The 14,295-nt window shown below is 51.4% G+C and overlaps 1 protein-coding gene across 1 annotated transcript in view; it reads right to left on the reverse strand.

Moving 5' to 3' along the window:
- idh3b (isocitrate dehydrogenase (NAD(+)) 3 non-catalytic subunit beta) overlaps positions 1-3,593 on the reverse strand; it is a 32,737-nt gene extending 29,144 nt beyond the window's left edge. Inside the window, exon 1 of the mRNA XM_073041994.1 lies at positions 3,457-3,593. Within this exon, the coding sequence (XP_072898095.1) occupies positions 3,457-3,495 (39 nt within the window). The 5' untranslated portion in view covers positions 3,496-3,593. The remainder of the gene's footprint in view (positions 1-3,456) is intronic.
- Positions 3,594-14,295: the final 10,702 nt, after the last annotated feature.

Here is a 14,295-nt window from a genome sequence, read left to right on the forward strand (position 1 = left end):
GGGATCCACTGGGAAAGTCTCAAAGTCTGACTAGTCGATCGCGATCGACGGGTTGGCGACCATTACTGTAACTTACAGTATTTTTTTATGTATTGCACTGTACTGCTGCCACATGGCAGTGATGATTAGCCCGATTCTTACATTCTCTCTTATTCTGCAGTGATTATGGGCATTCATAACCAGGTCAGGTCACAGATCTCTCAGTGGGTGAGCATCTGGGGGACAGTGATCTGATCTTTAACATTATCAAGGAAAAGGATAGAATCAGAGAGGACAGGAAAATTTTTAATTGGGGAAGGGCAAATTATGAGGCTATAAGGCTAGAACTTGCGGGTGTGAATTGGGATGATGTTTTTGCAGGGAAATGTACTATGGACATGCGGTCGATGTTTGAGGATCTCTTGCAGGATGTTAGGGATAAATTTGTCCCGGTGAGGAAGATAAAGAACAGTAGGGTGAAGGAACCGTGGGTGACAAGTGAGGTGGAGAATCTAGTCAGGTGGAAGAAGGCAGCATACATGAGGTTTAGGAAGCAAGGATCAGATGGGTCTATTGAGGAATATAGGGTAACAAGAAAGGAGCTTAAGAAGGGGCTGAGAAGAGCAAGAAGGGGTCATGAGAAGGCCTTGGCGAGTAGGGTAAAGGAAAACCCCAAGGCATTCTTCAATTATGTGAAGAACAAAAGGATGACAGGAGTGAAGGTAGGACCGATTAGAGATAAAAGTGGGAAGATGTGCCTGGAGGCTGTGCAAGTGAGCGAGGTCCTCAATGAATACTTCTCTTCGGTATTCACCACTGAGAGGGAACTTGATGACGGTGAGGACAATATGAGTGAGGTTGATGTTCTGGAACATGTTGATATTAAGGGAGAGGAGGTGTTGGAGTTGTTAAAATACATTAGGATGGATAAGTCCCCGGGCCCTGACGGAATATTCCCCAGGCTGCTCCACGAGGCAAGGGAAGAGATTGCTGAACCTCTGGCTAGGATCTTTATGTCCTCGTTGTCCATGGGAATGGTACCGGAGGATTGGAGGGAGGCGAATGTTGTCCCCTTGTTCAAAAAAGGTAGTAGGGATAGTCCAGGTAATTATAGACCAGTGAGCCTCACGTCTGTGGTGGGAAAGCTGTTGGAAAAGATTCTTAGAGATAGGATCTATGGGCATTTAGAGAATCATGGTCTGATCAGGGACAGTCAGCATGGCTTTGTGAAGGGCAGATCGTGCCTAACAAGCCTGATAGAGTTCTTTGAGGAGCTGACCAGGTATGAGGGTAGTGCAGTGGATGTGATCTACATGGATTTTAGTAAGGCATTTGACAAGGTTCCACACTGTAGACTTATTCAGAAAGTCAGAAGGCATGGGATCCAGGGAAGTTTGGCCAGGTGGATTCAGAATTGGCTTGCCTGCAGAAGGCAGAGGGTCGTGGTGGAGGGAGTACATTCAGATTGGAGGGTTGTGACTAGTGGTGTCCCACAAGGATCTGTTCTGGGACCTCTACTTTTTGTGATTTTTATTAATGACCTGGATGTGGGGGTAGAAGGGTGGGTTGGCAAGTTTGCAGACGACACAAAGGTTGGTGGTGTTGTAGATAGTGTAGAGGATTGTCGAAGATTGCAGAGAGACATTGATAGGATGCAGAAGTGGGCTGAGAAGTGGCAGATGGAGTTCAACCCAGAGAAGTGTGAGGTGGTACACTTTGGAAGGACAAACTCCAAGGCAGAGCACAAAGTACAAAGCACAAAGGGTTTCAGCACTTAAGTTACAGAGAAAGGTTGAACAAGTTAGGTTTCTATTCATTGGAACGTAGAAGGTTGAGGGGGCATTTGATCGAGGTATTTAAAATTTTGAGAGGGATAGATAGAGTTGACGTGAATAGGCTGTTTCCATTGAGAGTAGGGGAGATTCAAACGAGAGGACATGATTTGAGAGTTAGGGGGCAAAAGTTTAAGGGAAACACGAGGGGGTATTTCTTTACTCAGAGAGTGATAGCTGTGTGGAATGAGCTTCCTGTAGAAGTAATAGAGGCCAGTTCAGCTGTGTCATTTAAGGTAAAATTGGATAGGTATATGGACAGGAAAGGAGTGGAGGGTTATGGGCTGAGTGCGGGTAGGTGGGACTAGGTGAGATTAAGAGTTCTGTACGGACTAGGAGGGCCGGAATGGCCTGTTTCCATACTGTGATTGTTATATGGTTAAAGTAAATGGCAGGATACTTGGTAGTGTGGAGGAACAGAGGGATCTGGGGGTACATGTCCACAGATCCCTGAAAGTTGCCTCACAGGTAGATAGGGTAGTTAAGAAAGCTTATGGGGTGTTAGCTTTCATAAGTCAAGGGATAGAGTGTAAGAGACGTGATGTAATGATGCAGCTCTATAAAACTCTAGTTAGGCCACACTTGGAGTACTGAGTCCAGTTCTGGTCACCTCACTATAGGAAGGATGTGGAAGAATTGGAAAGGGTACAGAGGAGATTTACCAGGATGCTGCCTGGTTTAGAGAGTATGGATTATGATCAGAGATTAAGGGAGCTGGGGCTTTACTCTTTGGAGAGAAGGAGGATGAGAGGAGACATGATAGAGGTGTACAAGATATTAAGAGGAATAGACAGAGTGGACAGCCAGCGCCTCTTCCCCAGGGCACCACTGCTCAGTACAAGAGGACATGGCTTTAAGGTAAGGGGAGGGAAGTTCAAGAGGGATATTAGAGGAGGGTTTTTCACTCAGAGAGTGGTTGGTGCGTGGAATGCACTGCCTGAGTCAGTGGTGGAGGCAGATACACTAGTGAAGTTTAAGAGACTACTAGACAGGTATATGGAGGAAGGTAAGGTGGGATGCTATATGGGAGGCAGGGTTTGAGGGTCAGCAGCCGGAAAGAAATTTCACAACTACTTGACGACCTGTGCTTTCCATGTGCAGTAATGCACCATCTGAGACAGGCAGAACTGCATTAAGGACTCGCTACCAGCAGGCAGGAGGGACAGGAGCCTGCTATCCACACCATTCAGAAACAGCTTCTTCCCCTCCACCAGCAGATTGCTGGACAGACAATGAACAACACCTCACTCTTTTTGCACTTTTAAGAATATTTCTTATTGTACGTAACTTATGTCCTGCTCTGCACTGTTGTCACTAAGCCACCAATTTCACGATAAATAATAAACCTGATAACCGTTATGACCAGAGGAAGGGTCGGGACAAATTCTGCTCCCATACCGTATGGGAGCTTCCCCACAGCTGCTGCAGTGTTGATGTTGCCCCGGGTCCCACCCAGCCTTGCTCTCACCTTCAGCGGGACAGCGGCCGATCACAGCCCGCACACTTGTCCATACTTTCCCCTGGGGTTTCCCGTATTGTACCGGCCGCGTCCATCCCTTCCCACCCCGACAATGCATGTCGGCACGGCGCCGACTCTCAGAGCTCCCCGCACCCGTCCCGGTCCCGGTCCCGGTCCCGCTCTGACCTTCCTCGCCGCCCCGACAGCCGCTCTCAACGCCGCCATTCCGCTCCGGTCACACTTCCCGCTCTCACGGCTGCTCAGAGCATCCGGCAGGCCGGAGGCCGAGACCTGCTCGCTGACGCCCCCCTCAGGCCGGAGGACGAGACCTGCTCGCTGACGCCCCCCGCAGGCCGGAGGCCGAGACCTGCTCGCTGACTCCCCCCTCAGGCCGGAGGACGAGACCTGCTCGCTGACGCCCCCCGCAGGCCAGAGGCCGAGACCTGCTCGCTGACTCCCCCCGCAGGCCGGAGACCGAGACCTGCTCGCTGACGCCCCCCTCAGGCCGGAGGACGAGACCTGCTCGCTGACGCCCCCCGCAGGCCGGAGGCCGAGACCTGCTCGCTGACGCCCCCCGCAGGCCGGAGGCCGAGACCTGCTCGCTGACGCCCCCCGCAGGCCGGAGGCCGAGACCTGCTCGCTGACGCCCCCCGCAGGCCGGAGACCGAGACCTGCTCGCTGACGCCCCCCTCAGGCCGGAGGACGAGACCTGCTCGCTGACGCCCCCCGCAGGCCGGAGGCCGAGACCTGCTCGCTGACGCCCCCCGCAGGCCGGAGGCCGAGACCTGCTCGCTGACTCCCCCCTCAGGCCGGAGGACGAGACCTGCTCGCTGACGCCCCCCGCAGGCCGGAGGCCGAGACCTGCTCGCTGACGCCCCCCTCAGGCCGGAGGCCGAGACCTGCTCGCTGACGCCCCCCTCAGGCCGGAGGCCGAGACCTGCTCGCTAACTCCACCCTCGGGCCGGAGGCCGAGACCTGCTCGCTGACGCCCTCCGCAGGCCGGAGGCCGAGACCTGCTCTCTGACTCCCCCAGCAGGCCGGAGGCCGAGACCTGCTCGCTGACTCCCCCCGCAGGCCGGAGACCGAGACCTGCTCGCTGACGCCCCTCACAGGCCGGAGACCGAGACCTGCTCGCTAACTCTACCCTCAGGCCGGAGGCCGAGACCTGCTCGCTGACGCCCTCCGCAGGCCGGAGGCCGAGACCTGCTCGCTGACGCCCTCCGCAGGCCGGAGGCCGAGACCTGCTCGCTGACGTCCCCCCTCAGGCTGGAGGCCGAGACCTGCTCGCTGACTACCCCCGCAGGCGGGAGGCCGAGACCTGCTCGCTGACGCCCCCCTCAGGCCAGAGGCCGTGACCTGCTCGCTGATGCCGCCCTCAGGTCGGAGGCTGAGACCAGCTCGCTGACTCCCCCCTCAGGCCGGAGGCCGAGACCTGCTCGCTGACCCCCTGCCCTCAGGCCAGAGGCCGAGACCTACTCGCTGACTCCCCCCTCAGGCCGGAGGCCGAGACCTGCTCGCTGACGCCCCCCTCAGGCCGGAGGCCGAGACCTGCTCGCTGACGCCCTCCGCAGGCCGGAGGCCGAGACCTGCTCGCTGATGCCGCCCTCAGGCCGGAGGCTGAGACCAGCTCGCTGACTCCCCCCTCAGGCCGGAGGCCGAGACCTGCTCGCTGACTCCCCCCTCAGGCCGGAGTCAGGACCCGCTCCCTCTGACTCCCCCCGCACGCCGGAGTTGGGACCTGCTTGCTGACCCCCTGCCCTCAGGCCAGAGGCCGAGACCTGCTCGCTGACCCCCTGCCCTCAGGCCAGAGGCCGAGACCTACTCGCTGACTCCCCCCTCAGGCCGGAGGCCGAGACCTGCTCGCTGATGCCCCCCTCAGGCCGGAGGCCGAGACCTGCTCGCTGACTCCCCCCTCAGGCCAGAGGCCGAGACCTGCTCGCTGACGCCCCCCTCAGGCCAGAGGCCGAGACCTGCTCGCTGACTCCCTCCTCAGGCTGGAGTCGGGATCCACCCGCTTTCATTTCATACTTGAATATTCGGACGTGGAAAAGACAAATAAAACTAATGTTGGGTTTTTGGTGTGGAAAAGAGGTGGAGAACATAGCAGGGAGGTGTGATAGAGGAGTCGTCACTCGCAGACAGATGTTCCTCACCGCCCCACCCATTCCCCACATTAGACCTGCATTCCGGCCTCAGGAGTCCCAGGGTGGGGCCGCCAGGAATGTTGGTGAACCACGGGAGCCCAAGTAAAGTCTGAGCAGCCTTTCTCAACTTCTTTGCCCTGAAGGAACCCTTGAAATAACTTTCAGGCCTCAGGGAACCCCTGCGTTAAAAAAATATTAACTCTACAGCACACAGTACGTTAGCGTGATCAGTAAGTGTTAGATATAATAATCCATAAACAATTATCAATGCCCTTTTGAGTAGAGAATGAAGTTTTAGCCAACCTTTCTTGAAAAAGCAGGTAGTTAAGCTTATCTTACCTTTCCTGAAATTAATTTCTTTCTTTCCCTCTCACAAATTTTAAAACTCGTAAGGCAAGCATAATAAATTTCTGTTAAATGACTGGCTTTAGCCAAAATGGTTTTTCTAGGTGATTTTCAATTATGCTTTAAATTCTGACCCTTCATCACTCTTAAGCCCAGGCACCAGTGGAAGCATTTCAAGGTTACCTTTGGCGACATGAATTTTCCAAAGATTGTTTCCTTTTAAATCCAAGAAACTTGTCACGAAGAGAAAACATTTTCTCCAGGGCGGTTCATATGATGTCTGCTAAGCAGGCTGGTTTCTGCAGCCTTTCTTCATCTTCAAGGCACTCAGCAAAAGCTGGCCTACTGGTTTCTTGAAAGTACTCCTGAAATTCACCTTCCAGCTCAAATGCCCTGTTCTAACTGACAGAGAAAGTGCTGTCTGTAAAGAGGTATATTAATCATTTATTTACAACAATAAAAATTTGCCCAAACATTCATGTTCCCCAAGTTACAGATACGACAAATCTGAATCTGGCCAGATAATTTCCCCCAACAGTCTTTCTTTGTCGTCAAAGGAATTGATACCAGTGGCATCAGTTCTGCGATGTCATACAAATTCAGCAATCTGACCCATTGATCCAGTGTGCAAATTCAAACACCATCCACAGGAATGTATAACAGGATCTCCTGCCACAAATCAGCATCTGCCACTTTGTCATTCTGTAATACAGCGAGGTATAAATGTACTCACTCCTGATTAGTCACTGGGTGTTTAGAAAACGCAAGATCAATTGCTCCCTTCCCCAGATGCTCAATTCCTTCTGCTATGTGGGCATCTCATATCCCGAATAAAGTTGCAACAATTTCTACTCAAATTTCATATGGCCTGTATGAAAAATGAGTCGTCCCTAAATCCAATTACAAAAACCATGGGGAAACAAGTAACAAAGTAACAGATTAAGACACAATAAATATGTAACAGATTAAAAAACAAGAAATAAAATAATAGATTAGAACACAAATCACAAAGCCGGCCTGTACTCCTTTAAAACTTCCCGTGGGACTGCAAAAAACTTAAAACAGACAATTCATTTCTCAGCAATTATCGAAGAGCGTCTGATAAGGAAAAAGTAACTGGCCAGAACACACACCACACACACACACACACACACAAACACACAAGCGTGCACGCATGCACACACACACACAAACACACACACACACACACAAACACACAAGCGTGCACGCATGCACACACACACACACACAAACACACACACACACAAACACACACACACACACAAACACACAAGCGTGCACGCATGCACACACACACACAGACAAACACACACACACACTCACACACACAAACACACTCACACAGACACACACGCACACACAGACAAACACACACACAGACCAACACACACACACACACTCACTCACAAACACACACTCACACACACACAGAAACACACATACTCACTCACAAACACACACTCACACACACACAGAAACACACATACTCACACACACACTCACTCACACAGACATTCACGCACACACACTCACCCACACACACACACACTCACACACAAACAATCACACACACAAAATCTCACACACACACACTCACACACACAAACAATCTCACACACACACACTCACACACAGACCAACACACACACACACACTCACACACACACACAGAAACACACACACTCACTCACACACACACACACACACGGATTCACACACACACACACACAGACACTCACTCACACACACAAACACTCTCTCTCACACACACACACTCAAACACACACACACACTCACACACACAAACACTCTCACACACACACTTAGACACACACAGATTCACACACACACAGAAACACACACACTCACATACAAACACTCACACACACACACACAAAAACTCTCTCTCACACACACACACACTCTCACACACAAACACTCTCACACACGCACACTCAGACACAGACCAACACACACACTCGCACACACACATACACAAACACTCACACACACACACACTCAGACACACACACACACACACTCACACACACAGATTCACTCACACACACAGAAACACATACACTCACTCACACACACACAGAAACACACACACTCACTCACACACACACACGGATTCACACACACAAACACTCACGCACAGACACACGCACACACAAACACTCTCTCTCACACACACTCAAACACACACACACTCACACACACAAACACTCTCACACACACACACTTAGACACACACACAGATTCACTCACACATACACACACAAAAACACACACACTCACTCACACACACACACTCACATACAAACACTCTTACACACACACACACTCACACACACACAGATTCACTCACACACACAGAAACACACACACTCACTCACACACACAGATTCACTCACACACACACAGAAACACACACACTCACTCACACACACACACTCACTCACCCACACAAACACTCACACTCACACACACAAACACTCTCTCTCTCACACACACACACAAACTCACTCACACTCACACACACAAACACTCTCTCTCTCACACACACACAAACACTCTCTCACACAGACACACAAGAACTCTCACACACACACTCACTCACACACACAAACACTCTCTCACACACACACACTCACACACAGACCAACACACACACACACAGACAAACACACACACACACTCGCACACACACATACACAAACACTCACACACACACACACTCACACACACAGATTCACTCACACACACAGAAACACATACACTCACTCACACACACACACACACACTCAAACACACTCACACACACACAAACACTCTCACACACACACTTAGACACACACACTCACTCACACTCACTCACACACACACACTCTCACACACAAACACTCACACACTCACACACACTCACACACACTCACTCACACACACACTCTCACACATAAACACTCTCTCACACACAAACACTCTCACACACGCACACTCAGACACACACACTCACTCACACACACACTCACATACAAACACTCACACACACACTCACACACACTCACTCACACACACACTCACACACACTCACTCACTCACACTCACTCACACACACAAACACTCACACACACTCACACACACTCACTCACACACACTCTCACACACTCTCACACATAAACACTCTCTCACACACAAACACTCTCACACACGCACACTCAGACACACACACTCACACACACACAGAAACACACACACACGGATTCACACACACACACAAACGCTTACACACAGACACTCTCATGCATACACACTCACACTCACACTCACACAAACACACAAACACTCTCACACACTCACACACACAAATTCACTGACTCACACACACACTCACTCACACACGCACACACACAGATTCACACACACACAAACACTCACACACACACAGATTCACACTCACATACAAACACTCACACACACACAGATTCACTCACACACACACACACTCACTCACACACACACTCACATACAAACACTCACACACACACACTCACACACACACACAGATTCACACACACACACACACAAACACTCTCACACATGCACAATGCTCACAGGTTCCCTCCTCTATTGTGCCCCATGCCACTTGGGGTCTGTGGTGAACTACATATACCTGTCTGGACACGCCCCTCTGCTGACTGCTCCTGTGGCTCCTCCCACTGACCCCTGGATAAAGGTGATTGTGTCTCTGCTCCTCCCACAGTCATCCAGCACGGATGTGCTCCGTTTTACTGCTAATAAAAGCCTTGCAGTATTTACTCTACTTCCAGTCTTTTGATAGTGCATCAGGGTTTGAAGTAAAGAATAGGATGCCCAAGTGTAACTGCTGTTGTTACTGAATGCATTATGCTCAAGGGAAGCAAGCCGTGATCTCAGGGCGTTATTGATCGTGTGTTGGGACAATAGGCTCCCGAACGCACCAATTTCTCTGTTAGATAGGCTCCTATTCCAGATCCTCAAGAACCATGCGGCCACCAACTCCCCAGACTTCTGTCTGTACCTGTCCCCTAAACTCATTCATTTCTTAGCGGAGAATTCTCTGAGCTCTGTCCCCACCACATTCCTGAGCCTCGCCTCCTCCCGAGAGGAAGGAGCTGCGGATCGATGACTCCGCGGTGGGCGCGGGAATGTGTAATCACTGGCCTGGCCGTACTGTTCTGGACATGGAAGGGAGAAGGCAGTCATCTCGAGGACTAGACCCAGGGGTCCACTCCAGCCTCTCTCCCTCATTTTCATCATCAAGCCAGATATCCCCATCTTCCCCTGTTTAGTAGTGTGTTTGGTAGTGTGTTGTTGGTGTGTTGTGTGTGTGTGTTGTGGGTGTGTTGTGGGTGGTGTGTTGTGGGTGTGTTGTGTGTGTGTTGTGGGTGTGTTGTGTGTGGTGTGTTGTGTGTGTGTTGTGTTATGGTGTGTTGTGTGTGGTGTGTTGTGGGTGTTTGGTAGTGTGTTGTGGTTGTGTTGTGTGTGGTGTGTTATGTGTGTTGTGGGTGTGTTTTGTTATGTGTGTTTGTTAGTGTGTTGTGGGTGTATTGTGTTTGGTGTGTTGTGGGTGTGTTGTGTTGTAGGTGTGTTGTGCATGTTTGGTAGTGTGTTGTTGGTGTGTTGTGTGTGGTGTGTTGTGTGTGTTTGGTAGTGTGTTGTGTGTGTTTGGTAGTGTGTTGTGGGTGTGTGTGGTGTGTTGTGGGTGTGTTGTGTGGGTGTGTGTGGATGTATTGTGTGGGTGTGTGTGATGTGTTGTGGGTGTGTTGTGTGGGTGTGTGTGGTGTGTTGTGTGGTGTGTTGTGTGGGTGTGTGTGGGTGTGTTGTGTGGGTGTGTGTGGTGTGTTGTGGGTGTGTTGTGTGTGTGTTGTGTGTTGTGTGTGGGTGTGTTGTGTGGGTGTGTTGTGTGTGTGTTGTGTGGTGTGTTGTGTGGGTGTGTGTGGTGTGTTGTGGGTGTGTTGTGTGGTGTGTTGTGTGGCTGTGTTGTGTGGGTGTGTGTGGTGTGTTGTGTGGTGTGTTGTGTGGGTGTGTTGTGTGGGTGTGAGTGGTGTGTGTGGGTGTGTTGTGTGGGTGTGTGTGGTGTGTTGTGTGTGTGTTGTGTGGGTGTGTGTGGGTGTTGTGGGTGTGTTGTGTGTGGTGTGTTGTGGGTGTGTTGTGTGTGTGTTGTGTGGGTGTGTGTGTGGGTGTGTTGTGTGGGTGTGTTGTGGGTGTGTTGTGTGGGTGTGAGTGGTGTGTTGTGTGTGTGTTGTGTGGTGTGTTGTGTGGGTGTGTGTGGTGTGTTGTGTGGTGTGTTGTGTGGGTGTGTTATGTGGTGTGTTGTGTGTGGGTGTGTTGTGTGGTGTGTTGTGTGTGTTGTGTGTGGGTGTGTTGTTTGGGTGTGTTGTGTGGGTGTGTTGTGGGTGTGTTGTGGGTGTGTTGTGTGTGGTGTGTTGTGTGTGTGTTGTGTGGGTGTGTGTGTGGGTGTGTTGTGTGGTTGTGTTGTGGGTGTGTTGTGTGGGTGTGTGTGGTGTGTTGTGTGTGTGTTGTGTGGGTGTGTGTGTGGTGTGTTGTGTGGGTGTGTGTGGTGTGTTGTGGGTGTGTTGTGTGGGTGTGTTGTGTGGTGTGTGGTGTGTTGTGTGGTGTGTTGTGTGGGTGTGTTGTGTGGTGTGTTGTGTGTGGGTGTGTTGTGTGTGGGTGTGTTGTGTGGGTGTGTGTGGGTGTGTGTGTGGGTGTGTGTGGTGTGTTGTGAGGGTGTGTGTGTGGATGTGTTGTGTGGGTGTGTTGTGGGTGTGTTGTGGGTGTGTTGTGTGTGTTGTGTGGGTGTGTTGTGTGGTGTGTTGTGTGTGGGTGTGTTGTGTGGTGTGTTGTGGGTGTGTTGTGGGTGTGTTGTGTGTGTGTGGTGTGTTGTGTTGTGTTGTGTGGTGTGTTGTGTGGGTGTGTTGTGTGGTGTGTTGTGTGTGGGTGTGTTGTGTGGTGTGTTGTGTTGTGTGTGTGTGTGGTGTGTTGTGTGGTGTGTTGTGTGGGTGTGTTGTGTGGTGTGTTGTGTGTGGGTGTGTTGTGTGGGTGTGTGTGGGTGTGTGTGTGGTGTGTTGTGAGGGTGTGTGTGTGGATGTGTTGTGTGGGTGTGTTGTGGGTGTGTTGTGGGTGTGTTGTGTGTGTTGTGTGGGTGTGTGTGTGGGTGTGTTGTGTGGGTGTGTTGTGGGTGTGTTGTGTGGGTGTGTTGTGTGGTGTGTTGTGTTGTGTGGGTGTGTTGTGTGTGTGTGTGGTGTGTTGTGTGGTGTGTTGTGTGGGTGTGTTGTGTGGTGTGTTGTGTGTGGGTGTGTTGTGTGGGTGTGTGTGTGTGGGTGTGTGTGGTGTGTTGTGTGGTGTGTTGTGTGGGTGTGTTATGTGGTGTGTTGTGTGTGGGTGTGTTGTGTGGTGTGTTGTGTGTGTTGTGTGTGGGTGTGTTGTGTGGGTGTGTTGTGTGGGTGTGTTGTGTGGGTGTGTTGTGGGTGTGTTGTGGGTGTGTTGTGTGGGTGTGTTGTGTGGTGTGTGGTGTGTTGTGTGGTGTGTTGTGTGGGTGTGTTGTGTGGTGTGTTGTGTGTGGGTGTGTTGTGTGTGGGTGTGTTGTGTGGGTGTGTGTGGGTGTGTGTGTGGGTGTGTGTGGTGTGTTGTGAGGGTGTGTGTGTGGATGTGTTGTGTGGGTGTGTTGTGGGTGTGTTGTGTGGGTGTGTGTGGTGTGTTGTGTGTGTGTTGTGTGGGTGTGTGTGGTGTGTTGTGGGTGTGTTGTGCGTGTGTTGTGTGGGTGTGGGTGTGGTGTGTTGAGGGTGTGTTGTGTATGTGTTGTGTGGGTGTGTGTGTGTTGTGTGGGTGTGTGTGTGGTGTGTTGTGGGTGTGTTGTGTGGCTGTGTGTGGTGTGTTGTGTGTGTGTTGTGTGGGTGTGTGTGTGGTGTGTTGTGGGTGTGTTGTGTGTGTGTTGTGTGGGTGTGTGTGTGGTGTGTTGTGGGTGTGTTGTGTGTGTGTTGTGTGGGTGTGTGTGTGGTGTGTTGTGGGTGTGTTGTGTGTGTGTTGTGTGGGTGTGTGTGTGGTGTGTTGTGGGTGTGTTGTGTGTGTGTTGTGTGGGTGTGTGTGTGGGTGTGTTGTGTGGTTGTGTTGTGGGTGTGTTGTGTGGGTGTGTGTGGTGTGTTGTGTGTGTGTTGTGTGGGTGTGTGTGTGGTGTGTTGTGTGGGTGTGTTGTGTGGGTGTGTTGTGTGGTGTGTGGTGTGTTGTGTGGTGTGTTGTGTGTGGGTGTGTTGTGTGTGGGTGTGTTGTGTGGGTGTGTGTGGGTGTGTGTGTGGGTGTGTGTGGTGTGTTGTGAGGGTGTGTGTGTGTGGATGTGTTGTGTGGGTGTGTTGTGGGTGTGTTGTGGGTGTGTTGTGTGTGTTGTGTGGGTGTGTGTGTGGGTGTGTTGTGTGGGTGTGTGGTGTGTTGTGTTGTGTGGGTGTGTTGTGTGTGTGTGTGTTGTGTTGTGTGTGTGTGTGGTGTGTTGTGTGGTGTGTTGTGTGGGTGTGTTGTGTGGTGTGTTGTGTGTGGGTGTGTTGTGTGGGTGTGTGTGGGTGTGTGTGTGGGTGTGTGTGGTGTGTTGTGAGGGTGTGTGTGTGGATGTGTTGTGTGGGTGTGTTGTGGGTGTGTTGTGGGTGTGTTGTGTGTGTTGTGTGGGTGTGTGTGTGGGTGTGTTGTGTGGGTGTGTTGTGGGTGTGTTGTGTGGGTGTGTTGTGTGGTGTGTTGTGTTGTGTGGGTGTGTTGTGTGTGTGTGTGGTGTGTTGTGTGGGTGTGTTGTGTGGTGTGTTGTGTGTGGGTGTGTTGTGTGGTGTGTTGTGTTGTGTGGGTGTGTTGTGTGTGTGTGTGGTGTGTTGTGTGGTGTGTTGTGTGGGTGTGTTGTGTGGTGTGTTGTGTGTGGGTGTGTTGTGTGGGTGTGTGTGTGTGGGTGTGTGTGGTGTGTTGTGTGGTGTGTTGTGTGGGTGTGTTATGTGGTGTGTTGTGTGTGTTGTGTGTGGGTGTGTTGTGTGGGTGTGTTGTGTGGGTGTGTTGTGTGGTGTGTTGTGTGTGTTGTGTGTGGGTGTGTTGTGTGGGTGTGTTGTGTGGGTGTGTTGTGGGTGTGTTGTGGGTGTGTTGTGTGGGTGTGTTGTGTGGTGTGTGGTGTGTTGTGTGGTGTGTTGTGTGGGTGTGTTGTGTGGTGTGTTGTGTGTGGGTGTGTTGTGTGTGGGTGTGTTGTGTGGGTGTGTGTGGGTGTGTGTGGTGTGTTGTGAGGGTGTGTGTGTGGATGTGTTGTGTGGGTGTGTTGTGGGTGTGTTGTGTGGGTGTGTGTGGTGTGTTGTGTGTGTGTTGTGTGGGTGTGTCTGTGGTGTGTTGTGGGTGTGTTGTGTGTGTGTTGTGTGGGTGTGTGTGTGGTGTGTTGTGGGTGTGTTGTGTGTGTGTTGTGTGGGTGTGTGTGTGGTGTGTTGTGGGTGTGTTGTGTGTTGTGTGTGTGTTGTGT

Source organism: Hemitrygon akajei, chromosome 4 (genome assembly GCF_048418815.1).
Source record: "Hemitrygon akajei chromosome 4, sHemAka1.3, whole genome shotgun sequence".
Lineage (NCBI taxonomy): Eukaryota > Metazoa > Chordata > Chondrichthyes > Myliobatiformes > Dasyatidae > Hemitrygon > Hemitrygon akajei.